Source organism: Mycteria americana, unplaced genomic scaffold, assembly GCF_035582795.1.
Source record: "Mycteria americana isolate JAX WOST 10 ecotype Jacksonville Zoo and Gardens unplaced genomic scaffold, USCA_MyAme_1.0 Scaffold_46, whole genome shotgun sequence".
NCBI lineage: Eukaryota > Metazoa > Chordata > Aves > Ciconiiformes > Ciconiidae > Mycteria > Mycteria americana.
Genome location: NW_027445633.1, coordinates 118513 through 142893, shown reverse-complemented (window position 1 = coordinate 142893; position 24381 = coordinate 118513). Strand labels below are relative to the sequence as shown.

Here is a 24381-nt window from a genome sequence, read left to right as displayed (position 1 = left end):
CCTTTGAGAGTAACGTCCCCTGGGAAACCAACCACCTGAATGCAGCACTGGGATGTGCTTCTGTCAACCGAGGTCCCTGTGTCCATTCCTCACACCATGGGGTATCTCAGAGAGGTGCAGAGCAGGGCGATACACCGCAGGGCTGAGGTGCCTCCCAGCCTCTGGGAGTGGCAACAGGAGGCCGGAGAGTCACCGTGCCTGCTGCAGTGCACTGCCTCCGCGTGTGCAAGGGAAGTACTCGTGCCTCTGAACACCCCTGTGTGCATGAGGAGTGCATGAGGCCAGCTGAGATGTGGACCCGTCACAGGGCCCTGCCATTTCTGTGTGTGACTCCAGGAACAAACCCCACTGTCCCAGTGAGATTCATCTCACGTTCCTTGGAACAGGTCATTGCAAATGCTCCTGTCTGCTCACGTCACCCTTTCTGGATTGTGCCCTCAAATGTGTCAGAGCAGTGAGAGAGGTTCTGGGGTCCTTGGAAAAGGCAGATATCTAACCTTTCTTCAAGAAGTGTAAGAAGGAGAACTGGGAGAATTACAGGCTGGTCAACCTCACCTCTGTCCCTGGGAAGGTGATGGGCTAAATACTCCTGCAGCCATTTCCAGGTACTGATAGGACAAGAAAGGGACTGCAGAAGCTGTATGGGTTGGGGAAAGAAGGGGATGTTTTGTACCTGGACTTTAGCAAGGGTTTTGTCATGGTCTCCCATAGCCTCTTTACAGCCAGATTGGTGATATCTGGGCTGAAGGAATGGATGATGTAGTGGGTGGGAAGTTGGCTGGTGGATCAAGCCCAAATGTGACCAGTGGTAGAGTCCTCCTGGCAGCCACTTACTAGTGGCATCCCTCAGTGCAAGCACTTGGGCCAACACTGCTGAATGTCTCCATTAACTGCCTGTACAATGTGACGGAGTGCCTTTCCAGCTCCTTTGTGGATGATGCCAAATTGGGCAGAGCCCTTGAGCGACCTCATCTGGTTAACGCTGCCTTGAGCAGGACAGCTGGACAGAATGATGTTCAGGGGTCTCTTCCAACCGGAGTTATTCTATGATTCAATGAATCTTTTCCTTGGAGAGCTCTCTGAAGATAGAATAGACAGAGGAAGAAGGAAAAAAACAGAAAGGCAGATGAAGAGGTATAACATGCACCAATATAAATGCAGCAGTTCCTCTGACAAACAGTTCTCCACTCAAAGTATTGGTAGGCAATCTATGAGATGAATGTGATGAAACAAGCTTACTTTTATCTGCTCAGGTACTGGGCCACAAGGAGGGTGATGTTTGGGTACGGTATCATGTGGTTAATTGTGTCTTGGGAACTCATAATCCAGTAGGAAGCCAGTGGCTGTGAAGGGGGCTGTGAGGTCACTTCTGCCTCTGGAGGTGATAGGCCAACAGCAGGAATGTGCCTGGGAAAGGGACTGTGAGGTCACTTCTTGATGAAACAGCTGATAGCTCAGCCCTTGACTCATGGCGGGGGTATGTGCTTTTAAGCTCACATCTGCCAGGGTCTCTGACAGGCCAGCAGAAGGCACCTGGTTGGCACATTGACTGGGAGATCCCCTCTGCCGAAGGACCTAGGCTCGCTCCAGGAAGGGGGCTTACGTTTTGGTTGTCCTGTCTCTCCTGCCTGAGTACATGCTGGGACAGCAGCAGGCATGCAGCTTGGTCGTGTCTATCCGAGAAGCTGAAAGGCTAGCAGCCTTGGGAGATGATGGTGAGGTTACTTGTGTATGGTGAGGTGAAAGGCCAGCAGAAGTCTGATGGGTTGGGATGCCTGCTTGAAGGGTTGTTTCCTAGAAAGTGGAGCTCTCCTTGGAGGTAGGAAACAGCAGGAGAGAGCAACACTGACGCACAGCTTGGAAGGTGGAGATTGGGCATGAGGAGGAAGAAATGTCACTCAAAGCATAGTGCTGTGGTACATGAAGTCCTCCAGAAGGAGTATGAGATCAGTTCATCTCTTTGTGTTTCACGGAACAGAGTGTGAGGGTGGACAGATTTCAGTGAATGTATGGAAATGTCGGGCTGAGAGCAAAGTGAGGAAGCGAGATGGGTGTCTCCAGCCTGCAGGGCAAAAGAAGCAGCTGTGGGACAGCGTAGGACAACCTGTGGTGGAGATGGCAAAGAGCGCTGGCAAGGCTGGAAGTCACCAAGGTTTTTCCTCTGAACTATGGCAGTCATCCATGCTACCAAGGCCTATGAGGAGAGACGTTGTCCTGAGGCACTGGGGCCTCACTGCCTCCTTGCACACCCCCAGCAGGGCTGGGAACTGTCATAGCGTTGTCCTTCCCTCAGCACCACACACCCCACATCCCACTGCCCCAGGAAGAGCCCTGAGCACTGTGTGAAGGACAGGAGCTGCCTTCCCCGGGGCTGGGGGTCAGAGCTTGGCCTTTCTGCTTCATAGAACAAAGCCAGGGTTTTCTCAGCATCTGAGCTGCCTGCACAGTACCTTTGCCTACCTGTCATCATGGCCTCCAGTTGTCTGCTCTAATGAGTCCCTGGGGAGGCTTTGTCAGTAATGGCCCTCAGTGGGGCTCATTAATGCTTCAAGGTACTTTGGGTTTGACTTTTGGTGTTGACTCTTTGAGAGGTTTGTGCAATCTCCTCTCAGTACCTGAGGTTCCAGGACTCAGCACCAAATGCCCCATGGGGCTCATTAAACTAAAGCAATCCCTAACGAGATATGTGCCTTCCTGTAATATTCTTCTAGTCTTGTACAGTTAATTAGAGAGGTTTCCTAGTGCACTGATGGAGAAAGATTTCAAATAGCTTCTAATAAGAATGAGGTTTTATTTTCAGGGTGTAGTTTATTAGTTTTCAGTTTAGAGAAGAGACAATAGGAGCATTCTCTGTTTGATATTCATCCAGGGTCTCCCCTAAGGAGGTCTGCACTGGTAGGAGAAGATGTCCCTTGAGGTCTGACACAGTATGGACAACCTTGCTCCTCACCTCCCCAACCCCACCATTTCTCATCAGCCACCTGGGACTTGTGTCCCTTTTCCTTACATCAGACTTCTCCTCTGCAGTCTGCAGATGGACGGTACAGCTCCTTCGTACCAGCTCCCACCGCTTTCCTTAGAGACCTGGCTGCACAAAGGCAAAGAGGGATTTTCTTAATTTTGAGCAAACAAATGAAAACTGATTAAGATTCACCATTCAAATAAAACACACTCCTCAAGTGTATGCCAAGTATAAGCTGCCACCCATGAGGTCCACCTCCCACAAGGCATAATCACGCAAGAAATGTTTTAGACAGAAAGGAAATTATAAAATAAACACAATTAAAGAGTTGGCTCTTTAGACTAAATTAGACAGACTACTGAACGATAGGCAGGCTTTTAACTCCCTGAAGCTCAAAGCAGCTACTGGATTGTTGAGGGGTTCCGGAATGACCAAAGAGTAAGGGGAAGGCAAATCTAGAGAGCAATTGCCAGTGTTTCTGTGCAGATGGGCTGCTGGAAAGGTGACTTCAGACCTGGTCAATTTAGTTAGGACAGGTGGAATATGTGAAATATTAGGGAGGTTAAATGCATGGCCTAACAGACAGAGTACTGACCATGCAACTATAGAGGCAGGTCAGTAGTGCTCCTCTTGTTATCAATGTACATCCTGAAAACCCCACATTTTGTCTCATGGGAAAACACCGACATTTTATTAAAAGTATTCAGTTGTTTCAGCTGATGAGGTCACACTTATACTTGTAAACACATGTAAAAATTCCTCACCTTTTCAGGCAGAGCTCCGCTGTCTGACCATCAGTGTCCAGTGCCAGCTCTGAGGACCCGGTGTCTCTGCAGTAGGTGCCTGGGAGGGGCAGCTGTCACAGAGGACCTGCTGGAGACGAGAGCCCCTCGGAAGCTGCAGCTGGAGCCTGGGCAGAGGGTCCCGGGGCACCTCCACTGGCACCACGCGCCCCTGTCCCTGGAACTGCATCCCACCCCAATTTTATGATCGCTTCCCTTTACAAACAAAGGCAGTACACAAATCCCCCAGAGATCAGTACATGAAAACAAGACAAAACAAAGCCAGGAGGAGAACAACATCAACGGTGTTTGAAGCTTAAAGTTGCAACAGGACTTTTCCTTCACTCTGTATCTTGCATTCTATTTCTTTATTGCTTCAATTTTTTAAAATGTTCTCAGCACTTCCATCATACTGAGGCCTACAGCATTAAGAAAGATAATTTTTGTGTCTTGCACAGAGCCCAGGGCCCCAAAACACTCCCTGCCCTGGACTGTCCATGCCACCGCTAACTCTTGGCACAGAGTGAGTCACACTCGGAGGTGTTGACCACTCTTGCCTGATGGAGGAAAGCAAGGTACAAAGCTTCAGGAAAACATTCTCTTTTTGGATGGCCAAATTTGCACTAATCTCATCAAATATGTGTTTTCTGTCTTTTTATGCGAGTATACGGAAAAACCTGTATTTATGTATAGGTCAATGTATAGAAAAATGTGTAGGTGTGTCCAGGTACTCAGCAAAATACATTTCCTACCAGCACTCTCAAAGGAAGCATCTTTGTTCCGAGGCATTACTGTCTCTATACTGTCTTTGTCACTCTGTCCCCTGCCCCACGGTGCACTGGCACCAGGTTTCCCTCAGCTGCCTTCCTTGTGCTGACGACACATTTAGAGAAGCCCTTCTGGGGGCCCTCCCCATGCATGGCCACTTCCAGCCACCGCTGAGCTTTGGCTCTGCTGGCTCCATCCCTGCACCCCCAGGCCAGGTGTCTGTCTGCCTCCTGGGCAGCCTGGTCCCCTCCAGCCTCCCTGCTCTTCCTTCTGCAGTTTGACCTCCTAAGTCAGGGGGGTCCCTCTTCATCCACGCTGACCTCTTGTGGGCCCTGCTCCACTCCCTGCACTTCAGACGGGCTTCTTCCTGGGCTTTGAGGATGTTGTCCCTGAAGATCCAGGGGGGACTCACAGCCCCTTTGTCCTCCAGGACACTCCAAGCAGTTCCTCAGCTAACTGAAATCAGCTCTCCTGCAGTCCTGCACTCTCATTCTGCTAGGTGTCCTACTTCTCCACCAGCTCATGGGCATTGCAGCCATGGCTGCCCTCATCCTTCCCATCCCCAGCCAGATCCACGCTGTCTGTTGGTAAGACACCAGCCCTCGTCAGCTCATCGAGTGTCTAATGTGTCAAGATGCGCTCTTCCACACCCCCCAGGCATCTCCTGGGTTACTTGTGCCCAGCCCTGGTGCCCTCCCAGCAGACTGGGGGGTGGCTCAACTTGCCACGTAACTGAGGACCTGTGACCATGAGGCTTCCTCCAAGGCTTCCTCTAACAGCTACCCACGTGACAACGAGCTTTTTACTCAGGCCCTTTTGCAGTGAAATTCCTGGGCATGTTGTTGACATCAGCTGTGGAAGAACAGCCAAACCTTGAGGAACTGCATGGGGGAGGTGTCATTTTATTACAGAGATGCTATGAGAGGGTCAGCTCTGAAACAGTGTTAGAAAAACATTTATCCATGTTTCAGGTGAGAAGGAGAGAGAGACATGTTCATTTCTCAGGAGAGGGAGCTGAATACAAACGATTATGTAGAGACATAATAACCATAAATATCAATACAGGTACTGATAACAAAAAAAAGGAAGGGTTAAACCATAAAGAAAGTACAGGCCTGCACTGGGATACACTAGATGTCATTTGTGGAGAGTGATGGGAAGTTTATATATATTGAAAAACATAGATGAAATTACCTTCCTAATGGACTCCTTGAGCTCCTGGTTCCTCATGCTGTAGATGAGGGGGTTCACTGCTGGAGGCACCTCCGAGTACAGAACAGCCACCACCAGATCCAGGGATGGGGAGGAGATGGACGGGGGCTTCAGGCAGGCAACCATGGCAGTGCTGACAAGCAGGGAGACCACGGCCAGGTGAGGGACGCACGTGGAAAAGGCTTTGTGCTGTCCCTGCTCAGAGGGGATCCTCAGCACGGCCCTGAAGATCTGCACATAGGACAGCATGATGAAAACAAAACATCCCAACACTGAACAGGCACTAACCACGAGAAGCCCAACTTCCCTGAGGTAGGAGCGTGAGCAGGAGAGCGTGAGGATCTGGGGGATTTCACAGAAGAACTGGTCCAGGGCATTGCCATGGCAGAGGAGGAATGTCAGTGTATTGGCCGTGTGCACCACAGCATAGAGAAACCCACTGCCCCAGGCAGCTGCTGCCATGTGGGCACAAGCTCTGCTGCCCAGCAGGGTCCTGTAGTGCAGGGGTTTGCAGATGGCAACATAGCGGTCATAGGCCATGAGGGTGAGCAGATAAAACTCTGCTGACATCAGGAAGGGAAAGAGAAAGACCTGGGCAGCACATCCAGCGTAGGAGATGGGCCTGGTGTCCCACTGGGAATTGGCCATGGATTTGGGGTCAGTGGTGGAGATGGAGCCCAGGTCAAGAACAGAGAGGTTGAGAAGGAAGAAGTACATGGGGGTGTGGAGGTGGTGGTCGCAGGCTACGGCAGTGATGATGAGGCCGTTGCCCAGGAGGGCAGCCAGGTAGATGCCCAGGAAGAGCCAGAAGTGCAAGAGCTGCAGCTCCCGCGTGTCTGCAAATGCCAGGAGGAGGAACTGGGTGATGGAGCTGATGTTGGACATCTGCTACCTCAGGGCATGGAGACCTGTCCAAGGAAGAGAGGTCACTGACAGCGTAGGACAAACATCTTGAAATAAAACTCAGCGTTTCTCATAGAAATGCTCAAATTGTCATATTCTTTGGGAGCACGTTCCTTCAGCTCCTTTTCTAGAGCTCCTTTGTTTGCTTGTTGAGTGTACAGGGAGGAGCAGGGTCTCTGCTGTGGGCTCCAGAGGAGACACTCCTGCCCTACGGTGGGGCGGGGTGAGGATTAGGCATTCCTGCTCACAGCTTAGGTCAGATGTTACCCACTCATGATCATAAGATTACCAGGGGATTGTTCTTTGGGAGCAAAAGGAGCATTTTTACTGCACTGGGAGTGAACAGCTGTACCTGGGGAGAGACAAAAGGACTGCCTACATCTTAGTGCCCAGTGAGGGGAGGTGGTCTGTGCATCAGCCTTTTTCCTGGCTTCTTTGTGCTTCCACCTCTTTGACCTCCAGCATGTTCCCACTCAGATATTATCCCCCAAAGGAAACAGGGCAGAGTGGAGAAAAGGGAATTCTGATCTGCATGACAGGACCCACAGGGTCAGCATCTGAGCGGCAGCTGAAACCCCACTCCCCAGCAAGTTGAGGGGAAGAGCAAGGGAAGCATAGACAGGAGGGGAAGGAAACAAGCAGCATCAGCAGGATTCTCTGCAAGGGGATGCAAAGTCATGGGGAGATTGCACAGGTGATGCTGGAGCTCTCTGTGAGCTGAAGCAGAGGGAAGCTGGAGTTGATGATGCTTCTGTGAGACTTTTACATCTGTCAGCATAACAGCTGAAGAGTCTCAGATCCCCACCCAAACCTGAAAGATGAATTTGCAATTGTCATTCATCACCCAGCCAACCAGGAGTAGAAAACGCAAAAACCCAGGCTCTTTCCCTTTCAAGTAACCCTCACCTTGACCTTCCTCTTGAAAATTCCTGTTGGAAATGCTCTGGGGGTGATCTGGAGCTGTGAGCAGCCCTGAGCCATGAAGCACACTCCTGACAGCAGGAGTACCCTGCCTTGCCCTTCTCTTCCCTTCCCTTCCCTTCCATGCCCTGCTTTGTCCTGCTGGGGGTCCCTCCTACCACCCACAGCTTCTACCCACAGCACCCTGGGGAGCTCCCCGGGCAGGCTGGGTGCTGACCCTGGCAGGCGGCAGAGTCCTTGCCCCATCACTCAGCCCCCTGCGGCACCAGGACCCTGCTCTGAAGGACAGCCCTGGGCACCCCTGCCTGCACACCCCTGCAGCCAGCCCCAGGAGAAGGCAGCCACCATGTCCTGTCCTCTAACAGCGTGGCAGGGGATCCCTGTTTTGGAGCATGTTCTTACTCCACAGTAAAGAAACCCTGAGAGCCATCCTGCCAGTCCCTACCTGCAGCATGATGTGCCATGGCTAGGAGAGCCCTCCAAGACACTCCTGGGCATTGCCCTGCTGCCAGAGACTTACCACGTAGAGGGCTGTGAAGATTTCTCCTCCAGCGAGCTCTCAGCACCATCCCACCCCACACAGCCTGTAAAATCTCTCTTATTTCTCTCACCTCCCCTCTGCACCTGCAGGCAGTGCCCTCAGCCCTGCTGCCCTTTGCAGAGGAGCTGCTCCTGGGCAGAGCTGTCTCTCTGCAGCGCTGCCCGCTTTGACAGGAGCTCCCTCCATGCCAGGAGCCCAGCCCAGCTCAGCAGCAGAGGACCAGCCCAAGGCAGCACTTTCTCTGCCCCCTCTGGGCTCTCTCCACGTGTCCCTGGGGCTCCAAGGGCTGACGTCTCCTGAAGGGCAGCAGGTCTCTCCTGGGGAGCGTAGGCACACGCTAACTGAAGCAATCACTGACTGTCCCTCTCTGAACACTGGAGAGACAGAGTTTAGAAGTGGGATTTGCCCTAACACGCCGTGGGGGTCTACAAAGAGTTTCAATATTTGTCTCCCTTGACCCTTACCCCTGTCCCCTTGCCAGCCAGGACACCGTGGCAGTGACAGGCAGGGATCATTTCCCCACCGTGCAGGGCAGGGGTTCAGCTGAGTCCATCAGGTATTTCCTCTCCGGTGAGTAGCCCAGAGACTGCAGTGGGGTTCAGCTCTTCCCCATGCACCCCACAGGAGCTGAGATTCCTCTTGCTTCAGCTCAGCGTGCACAAAATAGGTGCCTGCAGAGCAGCCCCTGCCCTGAGCTCCCTCTGTGATCCATGGGGATGGAGGGTGGCAGTCAGCTGCTCACACACCAACACCTGGTGGCATCTGAGGTGCCAGGGGTGGTCCAGGACTGGTGGCCGTGTCTGCAAGCACTGATGGAGCATCCATGGGACACCCCCACCTGCCTGAGCATGAGCTGGGGCCTGGGAGGGAGGGTCCCTTGGTCACCTCAGGTTACACCCAATGGGTAGGGCATCTGAACATCTCTTAGACTCACATGTCCATGGCAGCTGCTGGCCTTCCAGCTGGCCAAAAGGAGGAGTGCAGCAGAAGGAGGGTCAGGGCTCTCTCTGGGCTCCCTCCACTGCACTCACTAGAGCTCAGCTTACTACAAAACTCAGGCACGGGCACGTCCCTGCATTGCAGGCACCGATATCATTTCAAGGCTCTTTCTAAGGGCATAAGAAAGGCCTCTAGTGCCATGCCAGGTGCCTGGGGTGCCCAGCGCAACTGCATGTGGCTGGCAAATATGGCACAGGACCTCCAGGAAAGCCATGTCCCACTGGAGTGGGGGCTGGGCAGACACACCAGGGCCTCCCAAAGGGGTCCGGTGCCATTTTGCCAGCACTGGAATGCCAACATCCCGGCAAGGAGGCAAGGTCCATCTCGTCTACAGCCAGGGCTGCTGCAAGATTGGGAGGCACATCACACCAGGGTCTCCACTCACGTCCCTATACTCTCAACCCCTGGCAGTTCTCTTCTCCCCTGTCCTCTACCCACCTCTACCCGTGATCATATGAAGAAAACCCCACACCACTGATGTCCACAGTCTGGCTGGATTGCAGCCTTACCTCACCCGGGGACTTTCTCAGGGGTCCCTTGTGTTCCTGGAGATTGGCATAAGGTGCTGCAGAGTCCCCTCAGGCAGCAAACTGCTCTCTTGCAAGGCTGGCATGGCCCAGGCCTGTTTTCCTCTGGCCTTGGGGACTGCAGGGTTTGTTGCCTTCACGAGCATCTCATTTCATCCTTACGTTGCCACCTGCCATCCTTCCCAGCATGTCTTTGCTCTGAAGCAAAGCCTTTGCATACGTGGGGTCCTGGGTGCTTGGTTCCAGTTTTCTCCATGAGAAGTCTTTGCTGAGCTGCTGCAACCCAAATGTGCACCAATGCCCTCAGCCTGGGACACAGCCAGGAGGATCGGGAGCCCCTTAGTCCATGACAGAGCTTCTGAGGGAACCACTGTGGTGACGTGGTGGGACAGGTAGCACAGCTTTGGGTACTGTGATGTACAGGCTCTTTAGGAGACACTGGAGGTGGCTGAGGAAGTGTCATATGGAAACGTCTCATGATCCTCCTAAGCACCTTCCTTGGTCATAGGCCAGCTGGGAAGTGGGAGATGGAAAGGGGCTCAGCAGCAGTGATCCCTGTCTGGCTGGGTCTGCTTCTCACCCTTCCCAGCATGGCCACTGCAGGGTCACCCCATGGCCCCAGGGCACCACAGCCCCCTCGCTCTGCAGAGCAGCACCGCCAGCTCAGGGCCCCGTGGGGAGCATGGTCAGGGGTGCAGGAACGGCCAGCCAGGCCAGCATGGACACACTCACCTGGGGAAAGGCTCTCTGGGGAGAAGGGATGTCCAGGGAGAAGAGCAGGGCACCATGGCCGTGGAGGGGAGAAATAAAAAGAGCATCCCGTTCCTGTGTGTCCAGCTGGGGCACGCTGCTGTGCTGCTGGGGCAGCCGCAGCTACAAGAGGAGCCCCAGGGCCAGGACCCTAATGCTGTCCTGGGGAGCAGGACTGGACCAGGGAGGAAGCAGGCTGCTGGTGGTGGGGATCTCCTGAGCATGACAGCAGGAGGGACACTGTCACAGACCTGCAGCTTGCCATTAACATCCCCTGGACAACCACCACTGCGATGTGCTGCCTTGCATCTAGGTCCCCGTGTCCGTTCCTCATGCCGTGGGTTCCTCGAGTCGAGTGCAGAACAGGGTGATGCAGCGCGGGGCTGCGGTGCCTCCCACCCTCTGGGAATGGCAGCAGGAAGCCAGACAGACACTAAGACTGCTGCAATGCACTGCCCCTGCGTGTGCAAGGGAAGGACTCCAGCCTCTGATCATCCCTGTGTGTGCGAGCAGTGAGTGAGGCCAGCTCACGTGTGGACACCTCACACAGCCCTGACATGGCTCTGCTGGAGTCCAAGAGCAAAGCCCACCATCCCAGCCACATTGATCTCACCTGCCCCAGGTTGCTGTCTGCTAGGTCAGGAACCTGTCTACTAGCTCCATGTCTACCAGGTCACCCTCCCCTGTCTTTTTCGGTCATGCTATACAGCACCAACAAAAAAATGCATCTTACCCTGAAATCAAATTCATGATTTTGAATTGGAAAAAAAATCAAAAGTAAAAATGATAAAAAAAAGAACCATCCCAATGGGAGCCCAAAGCCATTTATTCTCCAGGCTGAACTAGCTGATCAAGTGGACACATCCATTGGAGAAAACCATCTCCATGGAAATGCTCTCCTCTGGAAGGGGTTTTCTGTGCTGTTGGCTATAACGTGGTGTAAGGCTCCCCTGGTCAGACTCAGTCATCCAGTTGTTAAAAAATGGGGCCTAAATTATCTGTATAAATATAGAGGTAAGCAGCCCAGTGACATGACACAGTCCTTGTCTACCTTCCCATTCGTACTTCTCAAACGTGAGCTTTCTCTCGAGGCTCTGAATGTGAACCCAAGCGCAGAAAGCACAAACAGACTTTTTCTGTCTGCAAATTAAAAATAGCCACCTGCGCATGATATGTTCTTTTATTGCTAATGGTTGAGCTATTCAACCCTTCAGCCAGATAGTTCTATTCTGCTTCCACAGCTTTATAGCCAATACCACAAATAACCCCCTCCAGGGGAGACTGTCTCCAAGGACATGGTTTTCTCCAATGGAAGTGTCCATTTCTTTCAGAAATGTCCTAAGGAGGGATGAGCCTAAGAAATCTGCCTTTTAGATAAAGGCGTCCTTCAGTGGCTACAAAGGAAGCAAAAATTACTCCCTTACATCTACACATTGCAGGTGTTCAAACTCCATCTTAGTCAACATTTTAATGAGTAGAAAGAGTCATTCTGTCTTCTTTGATCTTTGAACTTACCTGCTTCATCATGCTAGCCCCATGCTGGAGCTCATTCTCACGTTTAGCTCTCTTACCCACTAAGCAGGTGCTCATGTTGGGGTTTGGAGGAGGAGAAGGACAACATCCTTGACAGAGGAGGAAACAGCCCCGAGAAGCTGAATCCCCGGGACGGTAGCTAAGGAAGGCTGACACTGAGCTCAGGAGAGTGGCTTGTGAAAGTCGGTGATGGCTGACATTCACTGGGTCACCAAGGAGATGGGATTCTGGGATCCCTGGCTCCTCAAGTTCTGAAGACTCAATGCACATACCCGTCACACACATAATGGGACTAATACTGGCAAAGCCAGGGATAGCGAGACCTACCCCAAGTGCTGCCTTCCATCATGCCCGCATGCCCCAGAGAAGAATCACTCCCTTGGGATTAAGAAGTCACTTCTTTCCCTTTGCACTCTGCTGCTAGGCTTTAGAGGTGTCATTTCCCAATCGCGCAGAAACTAGCAGGCAAAAGAAGACCAGAAAAGTGCTTTGGGAGTGGGATGCCTAATGCATCATCTCTCCTGTGTCAAGTTCTAGGGCTCAATTATCTGTTCATGAAGGTAAAGTCTAAAAAGGCACATTGTGATGCAGAAGTTTGTAGTTGTTAATGGAGGGCTTTTAAAGCGCCATTAAACATGGTGCTCAACTGGAAGTGTTAGCCATCAGTACTAAGGCTGGCTTCTGTGATTTTCACATGCAGACAGCAGCCCCAAAAACCAGACAAACACACAAAGATGAGAAGGGATAGATTTCACTGCTTCTTCCTAAAAGGTGATTTTTGCCTCTGCCTCTTGCAACAGAGTCCAGAGATCAGACTCAAATGAAGGAACACATCGGAAGTTCCCCAGTACCACAGGAAGCTGATGCCTGATGTAGCCAGTGCTTTAGTTTCCCTTTCCCTTAGGAAATGACAGAGATATTCTTCTCTGTTTCTTCAACATTTTTTTTTTCTGGTTTTACTGCCTGGAAACACAGGAGGAGCCCTGATAATTCATATGCATGCTTCCAAAAAAAGCAGATGGGCATTACTCGATGCATTCATCTTAGAAGCACAGTGTGAATAGAGTGAATTGTCCTAGGGAATTGCCTCGTGCTCTGCTGTCACTAGAGAATCAAAACTAAAAGCCTGACAAGGTGACACTAAGATTCTTGTTTGGCCACCCCACTTTTGCTGCCTCTGTACCCAAATTTCTTGGTCTGTTGCTTTTTTTACATGACATTACCATGGGAATCTCAGCCTGATACGCTGTTAAGGTGGTAGTTACACAGGTGTTGGTATTTCTAGACCAATTAGGGTTAGGCTGGAATTAGGTTAGGGTGAGGGTTAGTGTCAGGGTTTGCCGTATGGTTTATTGGCCTTGTGGCAGAAGATTGTCACCACCTCACTGGTCACACCACTCCAGTGAACCTTGTTCTTGCCTGTGGATCAGGGTCTCTGAGCCGCTGCTCGATCCCGTACCTGTGCCACAAAGGACAAGGGAGAGGGCTGTGACCATGGTTCAGGAACACCGAGGCACTGAAGGCCAATTTGAGTCCAGTTCTGGGTTACTGTCATTCTCAGATCAATACCGTGAATGTGGCCAGTCCATGTAACACACTCGGCTATCAGGTTTGGGGTAAATGGGCCTCCATTTTTTCCAGCAGAGGTGGGCACTACCTGGGTCCATGAACAAATAGGTGTACCTGGGCCACAGATTTAGGACAAGGCACTTTGGCTAAGCTAGCCCAGTGCTTTAAAGTTACTGAGAGGTTCAGCACCCCATTCCGTATGTTGCAATTAATACATCAGGTTTCTCCAGTACCCTCGGATGAGGATGTCCTCATCCTGCTGGACCAGCTGATGAAGTACAGACTGGAGAAGTACACGGTGAGGTGGACTGAAGACTGGCTGAACTGCTGGGATCAAGGGGTTGTGACTGTGGCATGAAGTTCAGCCTGAGTCCAGCAAACAGCGGTGTACCCCAGGGGTCAACAGTGAGTCCAGTTCTGTTCAACACCTTCATTAATGATCTGGATGATGGGGCAGAGTGCAGTCTCAGCAAGTCTGATGATGATACGGAAGTGGGAGGAAGGACTGGTGTGCTGCTGTTTGGAGGGACCTGGACAGGCTGGAGAAACGGGCTGAAAGGAACCTCAGGTTCATCCAAGGGAAGTGCAAAGTCCTGCTCCGGTACCATGCCCCAGGATATGTTGGGGCTGCCTGGCTAGAGGGAAACTGCAGAGAAGGACCTGGGACACCAAGCTGAACAGGAGCCGGGGCTGTGGATTAGCCCCAGTCGGCAATTAAGTACCACACAGCCGCTCGCTCAGCCTGGCCCCGTGGTGGTATGGGGGAGAGAATCGGAAGAGCAAAAGTAAGAAAACTCGTGGGTTGACATAAGAACAGTTTAATAATTGGAACAACAACAACAAAAAGAAGTAATGAGAAGGGAAACAACAAGAGAGCGAGAGAGGAACAAAACCCAGGAAAAAACAAGTGATAGAACCGCTCACCACCCACCGACTGATGCCCAGCCAGTCCCTGAGCAGTGATCACTGCCCCCCGGCCAACTCCCCCAGTTTCTATACTGAGCATGACATCATATGCAATGGAATACCCTTTGACCAGTTTGGATCAACTCTTTTGGCTCTGCCCCCTCCCAGTTTCTTGTGCACCTGGCAGAGCAGGGGAAGCTGAGAAGTCCTTGGCTGGTGTAAACATTACTTAGCAACCACTAAAACATCAGTGTGCTATCAACATTATTCTCATCCTAATTGCAAAACACAGCGCTATGCCAGCTACTAGGAAGAAAATTAACTCTATCCCAGATGAAACCAGGACAAAAGAAGCTGTGAAAAGGTCCTCCTGAAAGGGCCAGAACAGTGGGGAAACCCCAGAAGCTGTGTGAGGGCACAGCTATGGGCCTCCCAAAGGCTCTCCTGGAGGGCTGCAAAACCAGGAGGGCCAAAGGCAGACAAATGGGATGGATCTAGCTGGGATGCTTTGAGAGGGAGCAGTGTGGCAACCATGAAGAAAGCTGCAGTGTGGGAGCGAAAAGAGAGCAATGCCAAGATCCCAGAAGGAAATCCACTGTCCATCTGGTGCCCTGACCCACCTCCCCAGAGTTACCTTAGTCCTACGAGGCAGACTCTGTGGTCCCACAGAACCCGCCTGCTTGCTGCCGGCCCCCCACTGACTGAGGAAGGAACGGGCATATGATGGTGCCGGCGAGGAAGAAGTCCCTTCTCCAATTTTCGAATCAGAGTGCCTGGAGAAAAAAGAACAATCTCTGTTTAGGGCTGTTCTTGCAGCCTCCTCTTGTGTTCAGGCATTTTCTTGGAGTGGTTTCTACAACAGCGAGAAGACATAACCAAGACTACAAATGGGAAATTTGATTGGCATTTTCCCACCAGGTCTGCCCCTGTCAGAGCAAGACCTCATCTTTATATCCACTACGGCCTCCATTTCACACAATTATGGAATCATAAAATGGTTTGCGTTGGAAGGGACCTTAAAGATCACCTAGTGCCATCTCCCCTGCCATGGGCAGGGATATCTTCCACTAGATCAGGCTGCTCAAAGACACTTCTGTCTCGTCCCACTCGGTGGGTTGCGAGAGGGGTGAATCTTTTCGATTCCCCGACTGTTTGAGTACCGACAAAATCTGATCTCTCCTCGGCAGAGCCGCGTGGTCGGCAGAGTCACGACAATGACCCAGAGGAACAGTCTGGCCAGCAATTTTATTAACTGGCGAATTCCACAAACGGACAAACTTAACGACCTGACGAGTTTACGAACAAAGGCGATTTGGCAATGGAGCTATTTTCCGGGCAACCCAATCCGAAACTTGCATATATATATTGGAAGAGCAGAGAAAGAGAGAAGCAAGAAAAGGAAAGGAGAAGAGAGGAGGAAAGAGAAAGAAAAAGTATCACCACCCTTGGATCCCGCGATGACGATGACAAACGTGGCAATCCTCCAGTGGTGGGTGTGCGCGTGCTTCCCTTGGGGGGGGGGGGGGGCAAGCCTTTTATAGGCTAATCCCCGCCTCCAGGTACGCCCCTTCAGGACTGACATGGTTATTGTTCTAGAAAGTTCTCAATCTTCTGCGCAGGCGCTGGGGGAGGGGGGTGGTCGCGAGGGGTCTCTTGGGCGGTTGCAAGCCCCTTCCTCATATAAACTCTGTGTGACCTCTGGCCATACATGGTCAGGTTTGGGAGAACCTGGAACCACGCATCCTCCGACGCGCTCTCCACATCCCGCTCTCGCTCTCCCCCACCCCATGCTTGCTGACCTGCTGTCGCCATGCAAATAGCGCCTCAAATCACCACAATGTTTTAGACATTAAGTCTTTCAGACTCTCACAACTTTCAACCTGGCCTTGAACAATTCCAGTGAGGGAGAATCCAAAGTACCAAATCTGGGCAACCTCTTCCAGGGTCTCACCACCCTCACAGTAAAGAATTTCTTCCTAATAGCTAATCTAAATCTACCCCTCATCAGTTTAAAACCATTAGCCCTGTGACGCATGCACTCAACCCTCTAACCAAATTAGCAGTAGTTTGGTTCAGGCTCCAAAGGAGGTGAAGGCCTGAGCCGTAGCCAGGCCAAGAACTCCTCTAGTTCCAATCTGTTCTCTGCAAACCCACAAAGGAGCAGAGTGACACAGTGAGCATCGATGCCTGTGAGCTTGGAACACCGATCATGTGATTAACACATGAATAGTGGGTGGCTTTTCCAAGACTCATTTATCAAGGAACACAGAAAGCTGTGGGTACAAGGACTCTCATGCATACCTTTCCCATCACATGTCATTTGACTACGAGCCAACCGCTTTATTCCATAAATGTGACAGCCTCAGTGAGCCTTCTCTGAGCTCTCCCTGCTAGGCAGCGTGGCTGCACGGCGGTGATCTCCCCTTGAGCTGGGACACCTCTCAAGGTTGCTCCTCCAGGCAGAGAGACCTCTTACCAACAGCAGATCTTTGCTAAGTGACCGACAGCATGCTGAATTAATACTCATGAAACATTACTAATCCATGTAGTTATTAAATGTTAATTACTATAAACTTTGTATAGGTAATTCCAGTAGACATAAACCATTGTCCAAGTCTGAGACTAAGATTGGACCCGGCCGTACCTAAGCTCGATCAGGAGTTTAGAAAGCAGGAGGGTCCAGATGAACCTTGTGACTCAGCCGAAGGGTCCTTCTTACCCTTTCCACTCTGGTCTCTGTGTGAATCATTCTAACTCGATTCTCACTCGAGTTTCCTGTGTATGTTTCTTCCAAGCAGTAATTAATAAAGTGAAGCTTACCACCAAACTTATTGAACTGTGGTAAACCACTGTTAAACTTTGTTAAATTCCACCAAATTTATTGAATTTGAATGGATCTTAATGAATTTGATGGATTTTAAATTTATTGAATTTATTGAACCCTGTCAAATTATTCTTCTACCTCAATACAACATATTGCTGCTTCTCTCTTTGGAGTGAGGGGCATTCCATGCTTTCACGACACTCCAGCACAGGCCAACACACTCCTGGAGGTACCGGGAAGGAGCCTCGGGGAGCTACCAGACATGGACCTGCCTTCCACATGAAGAAAACTCTTCAACAACTTACCTGGGAGGATTATTGGGCTACTACCCAAGATGTCAGATGTCTCCAGAAGGAGTGAATACACTCTTGGTGATGCCTAGGAGGACTCCTGGGGAGCTGCCAGGCATGCAGCTGCCTCTAAAATGGACAAAACAAACTAACTGCCTAGGAGGAATCTGGGGCTACTAGCCATGACTTCAGCTGTCTCCAGATGAAGCCAAAACACTCTTGGAGATGCCTGAGAGAAGTCCCAGAGAGATGTCGGGCATTGACCTGCCTTCAACATGAAGAAAGCTCTTCATGTAACTAACTAGGAGGACTCTGGGGCTGCTACCGGAGCCTTCAGCTATATCGAAGGAAGACCAAAAAGCTCCTAAGGTGCCTGGGAGGAGTCCCAGAAATCTACATGGCATGGACCGTCCCCCAGCATTGACAAAACTCCTTGGGTGGAGTCCCTGGAGGAGTCTGGGGCTGCTACCTGAGAAATTCATCTCTCTCCAGGGGAGGCCAAAACACTCCTGGAGCTGCCTGGGAGGAATCCCGGGGAGCCACTGGCCTTGACCTGCCTCCAACATGTTACAAAATGTTACATGTTACTGTAATGTAATGTCATGTACTGTAATGTAATGTAATGTAACATTACTGTAACATTATGTGGGATAATGGCTGAGGTGACTTAAAAATTAGAACATTTATTCACACTTAAGGCACAGCATTGAAGAAGCCTCCCAGGTGGAATGCGGCTGACATGTAAGGAATCCATTGCATGGGAGTTCCCTAGGCCTGCACCCTTAGATGTTGGTAACGCCAGGGGAACTTGGTGTGCTGACTCTAAGAGGCGCTACCCAGAGGGTGGAGCGGTGTGGAGATGCCGCGGCCAGGCTCTGCAATAATAGGGGAACATAAAGGTGTCAAAAAACTGATAAGCTGCATATTTACTACCCTGGGCCAACAGCCTGCCACGTTTTTGACAAAATGCTGTCCTTTTGGTGAACTTTGCTCATTATAACATCATTATAATACCAAAACACACCTCCCTCCCAAAAGCTACCCGCCTCCAAGGTGCGACCACCCCTCACTGAGCTTGCACACTGAATTTTTCTAGTTTATTCCTTTAAAAGCGAAGCGAGAAAACTTTACACCAATCCTAAACAAAGGTCTGTATGACTAGAGTCACTCAAGCTCCACCCAAAAGGTGAAAGATAGTATAAAATGGTTTAAGAGAAAGAGAATGTTAGGGAAGACACCATCGTGTACCACTCTGACGTTTGGGATCAGTCGATGGGCTGAGCCTCTCTTTCCCCCCATCGGGACGCCTTTGGGTAAGAGTCGAACACTTGGTTATACCAAGTGCCTCCCCGGGAAACTTAGAAATCTCTATAGATTCGCTTTATTATCTTTTAACGCGTTTGTAGCCGGCCGTGTTACTCATATTCTTGGTATTTGCACATGCTTTGCAGACTGTGAATTTATCACCGGTAATCCAAAGCACCCGTGTGTCTGTTGCTCTAATAAACTGCACTCTTCATTGATCTAGCCATGGTAGTTTTCCTTGAACACGACCAGACTCTTTAAGTGTGGCTGTGATAGTTCATGCAACACAACCAGACTGGGGCTGTAAGCGCATTATTAGTGAATCCGTAATCGTGACGTTCAGTACACTGGACACGACCGGACTTATAACGTTGTAAATTAATGCTGTCGCCTTAGCGAAAGCCCTGAGAGGGCTCTGGTTCTGCTAAGTGGCTACACACACAGTCCTTAGAAAATAAACCGTTGACCAAGTCTGAGACTAAGACTGGACCTAGCCGCACCTAGCCTCCTCTCTGAGAAGGAGTTTAGAAAGCAAGGGGGTCCTGTCTGAACCTCGTGACTCAACGGGAGGGTTCCCCCCAGCCACTCCTCAGACTCCTATTTGTAACGCGACAGTAACTCTTAACGCAACACGGTGTGCCAAGCTCACAGGCATCGATGCTCACTGTGTCACTCTGCTCCTTTGGAGGTTCTCAGAGAACAGATAGAAACTAGAGGAGTTCTTGGCTTGGCTATGGCTCAGGCCTTTACCTCCTTTGGAGCCTGAACCAAACTAGCACTACTTTAGTCAAGGAGTCGAGTGCACCCATCACAGTAGTGACGGCTCCTTATGATGCCCTTGAATTCCATCTTGAGTTTCAGCTGAATATCTATCTGTCGAGCTGGCAGGGTGCTGTCCTTGAAGACCAGCTGTACTGAGCTCTGTTGCTCTGCCATGCTTCCGACCACTGGATCCCCACTGTGGATACCAATTGTGGGCATTGCTTGATAGCAAAGAAATAATACTGAGATCTGTCCAGCTTCTCCAGCCTTCATTGCTCACAGCTGCAGTTAGATACGAAATGTAGACGTGAAGTGTATTCGTATAAACATGTCCTTGGAACAGCGTTTCTCCATTCAACGTATTCACATGAAATGCATTTTTGGATAGAGCTGCATAAACCTAGATTTCCACAGGGGGGGGAGAAATTGCCATCAGCTTGCTGGTCCATGTCCATGGCCTGTGAAAAAAGGCCAACATGGAAGTTCTTGAAATGAAGATTTTTTGCACACAGATTACACCGAGGTCTTTTCTGCAGATGTTTCTACTTCTGCCTAACATCTTCATGCAGGGGTTGATTCCTCGGCTGTCCAGACCACGGGCTGCCCTACCCTGTCCTACGTGTGTGCCTTTTTCCCTGTGGATTTTAGCCACCCCACTGCTTCCCCATCTCACTCTGACCCTGAGATCTCCCAGGCTTTACTGATGTCTCTCTGTCAGCACTGGCTATTCCTTCAACCACAAACCTTTGCTTTCCTGAGGATTTGCCAATGTCTGTGAGTTTCCCACAACCTGTCTGGCTTCTTCCAATACGCTTCTGAGGCTCCTCTAGCACCCAAGATATCACAGCCCCAGACTTGCTTGAATCCTCTGTTTCTGTCTGTATCCCAGCACTGAATTGCAAATCCTCCTCCTTCTTCAGTCTCAGAATAAATTTCATCCTATCTCACTTCAGCATGACCCTTCGTCCCTGCACTATTTCAGGTCTTCTTCCTGCCTTTAAGACATTGACTGCTACAGACACCCCGCTCTCTCCCTGCACTTCCATGGCTCTCACAAACCCCTCCCCTTCTCAAGGGGGTGAGTTGGCCAAAGGGATTCCCCACCAGCATCCAGGATGCTGCCCCAGATGCTGCCCTGTCTCTCAGCATTGCTCCATTAGAGCTTGCAGTTACCTGCAGGTATCTTGGAGCAGCCCTGTCACTTCAGATGTCACCAGGTGTTTGTGTCTGACAAGCTCAGCCCTGGCCTCCATCTCCAGGAATGACCATGGGAGCTGAGAGAAGGAGCTCCCATGCAGGTGCCTATGTTGTGCAGAGCTGAACTGAGGCCAGGGGAATCCCAACTCCTGTGGGTTTGTGGCAGGCATGGGAGGGAGCTGAGTCCCCTTCATGCCCCAGGACTACAAACCCAGGATGGGGCCTGAATTCCTTCCCTGAGCAGGGGCACAGGAGACTCCTCCTCCCTGTCACTGTCTAGGCTGTCCTGCCTAAAGATGGGTTGAGGAAGGTGATTCTTGGACCTAACTCTGTCTCTGGTAAGAGAAATGCTACTGCTGGAAGGAAGTGTCTCTCCCCAGGTGAGGGAGGGAACATGAGTGCTGCCTTCAGCCTGTTTCCCAGCAGGTTCCCCTGCAGCCCCAGGGACACCTGGAGGGAGCCCAGAGGGGGCAGAGAAAGTGCTGCCTTGGGCTGGTCCTCTGCTGCTGAGCTGGGCTGGGCTCCTGGCATGGAGGGAGCTCCTGGCAAGCGGGCAGCGCTGCAGAGAGACAGCTCTGCCCAGGAGCAGCTCCTCTGCAAAGGGCAGCAGGGCTGAGGGCACTGCCTGCAGGTGCAGAGGGGAGGTGAGAGAAATAAGAGAGATGTTACAGGCTGTGTGGGGTGGGATGATGCTGAGAGCTCACTGGAGGAGAAATCTTCACAGCCCTCTACGTGGTAAGTCTCTGGCAGCAGGGCAGTGCACAGGAGTGTCTTGGAGGGCTCTCCTAGCCATGGCACATCATGCTGCAGATAGGGACTGGCAGGATGGCTCTCAGGGTTTCTTTACTGTGGAGAGGGACATGCTCCAAAACAGGGCTCCCCTGCCACACTGTCAGAGGACAGGACATGGCGGCTGCCTTCTCCTGGGGCTGGCTGCAGGGGTGTGCAGGCAGGGGTGCCCAGGGCTGTCCTTCAGAGCAGGGTCCTGGTGCCGCAGGGGGCTGAGTGATGGGGCAAGGACTCTGCTGCCTCCAGGGTCAGCACCCAGCCTGCCCGGGGAGCTCCCCAGGGTGCTGTGGGGAGAAGCTGTGGGTGGAAGGAGGGACCCCACGCAGGACAAAGCAGGGCATGGAAGCGAAGGGAAGAGAAGGGCAAGGCAGGGTCCTTCTGCTGTCAGGAGTGTGCTTCATGGGTCAGAGCTGCTCACAGCTCCAGATCACCCCCAGAGCATTTCCAACAGGAATTTTAAAGAGGAAGGTTAAGGTGAGAGTTACATATAAAGGGAAAGAGCCTCAGATTTGCGTTTTCTACTCCTGGTTGGCTGGGTGATGAATGACAAATGCAAATTCATCTTTCAGGTTTGGGTGGGGATCTGAGACTCTTCAGCTGTTATGCTGACAGATGTAAAAGTCTCACAGAAGCATCATCAACTCCAGCTTCCCTCTGCTTCAGCTCACAGAGAGCTCCAGCATCACCTGTGCAATCTCCCCATGACTTTGCATCCCTTTGCAGAGAATCCTGCTTATGCTGCTTGTTTCCTTCCCCTCCTGTCTGTGCTTCCCTTGCTCTTCACCTCAACTTGCTGGGGAGTGGGGTTTCAGCTGCAGCTCACATGCTGACCCTGTGGGTCCTGTCATGCAGATGGGAATTCCCTTTTCTCCACTCTGCCCTGTTTCTTTTGGGGGATAATATGTGTGTGTGAACATGCTGGAGGTCGAAGAGGTGCAAGCACAAAGAAGCCAGGAAAAAGGCTGATGCACAGACCACCTCCCCTCACTGGGCACTAAGATGTAGGCAAACCTTTTGCCTCTCCCCAGGTACAGCTGTTCACTCCCAGTGCAGTAAAAATGCTCCTTTTGCTCCCAAAGAACAATCCCCTGGTAATCTTACGGTTATGAGTGGGTAACGTCTGACCTAAGCTGTGAGCAGGAATGCCTAATCCTCACCCCGCCCCACTGTAGGGCAGGAGTGTCTCCTCTGGAGCCCACAGCTGAGACCCTGCTCCTCCCTGTACACTCAACAAGCAAAGTAGCTCTAGAAAAGGAGCTGAAGGAACGTGCTCCCAAAGAATAAGACAATTTGAGCATTTCTATGAGAAACGCTGAGTTTTATTTCAAGATGTTTGTCCTAAGCTGTCAGTGACCTCTCTTCCTTGGACAGGTCTCCATGCCCTGAGGTAGCAGATGTCCAACATCAGCTCCATCACCCAGTTCCTCCTCCTGGCCTTCGCAGACACGCGGGAGCTGCAGCTCTTGCACTTCTGGCTCTTCCTGGGCATCTACCTGGCTGCCCTCCTAGGCAACGGCCTCATCATCACCGCCGTAGCCTGCGACCACCGCCTCCACACCCCCATGTACTTCTTCCTCCTCAACCTCTCTGTTCTTGACCTGGGCTCCATCTCCACCACTGTCCCCAAATCCATGGCCAATTCCCTGTGGGACACCAGGCCCATCTCCTACGCTGGATGTGCTGCCCAGGTCTTTCTCTTTCCCTTCTTGATGTCAGCAGAGTTTTATCTGCTCACCATCATGGCCTATGACCGCTATGTTGCCATCTGCAAACCCCTGCACTACAGGACCCCGCTGGGCAGCAGAGCTTGTGTCCACATGGCAGCAGCTGCCTGGGGCAGTGGGTTTCTCTCTGCTGTGCTGCACACGGCCAATACACTGACAATCCCCCTCTGCCAAGGCAATGCCCTGGACCAGTTCTTCTGTGAAGTACCCCAGATCCTCACGCTCTCCTGCTCACGCTCCTACCTCAGGGAAGCTGGGCTTCTCGTGGTTAGTGCCTGTTCAGTGTTGGGATGTTTTATTTTCATTCTGCTGTCCTATGTGCAGATCTTCAGGGCCGTGCTGAGGATCCCCTCTGAGCAGGGACGGCACAAAGCCTTTTCCACGTGCCTCCCTCACCTGGCCGTGGTCTCCCTGTTTATCAGCACTGCCATGTTTGCCTGCCTGAAGCCCCCGTCCATCTCCTCCCCATCCCTGGATCTGGTGGTGGCTGTTCTGTACTCGGTGGTGCCTCCAACATTGAACCCCCTCATCTACAGCATGAGGAACCAGGAGCTCAAGGAGTCCATTAGGAAAGTGATTTCATCGATGTTTTTCAATATTGATAAACTTCCCATCACTCTCCACAAATGATATGTAGTGTATCCCAGTGCAAGCCTCTACTTTCTTTATGGTTTAATCCTTCCTGTTTTTTGTTAGCAGTACCTGTATTGATATTTATGGTTATTATGTCTCTACATAATCATTTGTATTCAGCTCCCTCTCCTGAGAAATTAACCCGTCTCTCTGTCCCTCTCACCTGAAACATGGATAAATGTTTTTCTAACACTGTGTCAGAGCTGACTCTCTCATAGCATCTCTGTAATAAAATGACACCTCCCCCATGCAGTTCCTCAAGGTTTGGCTCTTCTTCCACAGCTGATGTCAGCAACAGTCCCAGGAATTTCACTGCAAAAGGGCCTGAGTAAAAAGTTCATTGTCACGTGGGTAGCTGTTAGAGGAAGCCTTGGAGGAAGCCTCATGGTCACAGGTCCTCAGTTACGTGGCAAGTTGAGCCACCCCCCAGTCTGCTGGGAGGGCACCAGGGCTGGGCACAAGTAACCCAGGAGATGCCTGGGGG

At 51.4% G+C, this 24381-nt stretch overlaps 2 protein-coding genes across 2 annotated transcripts; one reads left to right on the top strand and one right to left on the bottom strand.

Moving 5' to 3' along the window:
- Positions 1–5649: 5649 nt before the first annotated feature.
- On the bottom strand, positions 5650–6609 carry LOC142403845 (olfactory receptor 14A16-like). The gene has a single exon (XM_075490146.1). The coding sequence runs from the start codon at positions 6607–6609 to the stop codon at positions 5650–5652; it is 960 nt and encodes a 319-aa protein (XP_075346261.1).
- A 16325-nt stretch (positions 6610–22934) lies between these two features.
- LOC142403943 (olfactory receptor 14J1-like) lies at positions 22935–23894 on the top strand. Its single transcript, XM_075490247.1, has one exon. It carries the CDS (start codon positions 22935–22937, stop codon positions 23892–23894), a length of 960 nt encoding a protein of 319 aa, XP_075346362.1.
- Positions 23895–24381: the final 487 nt, after the last annotated feature.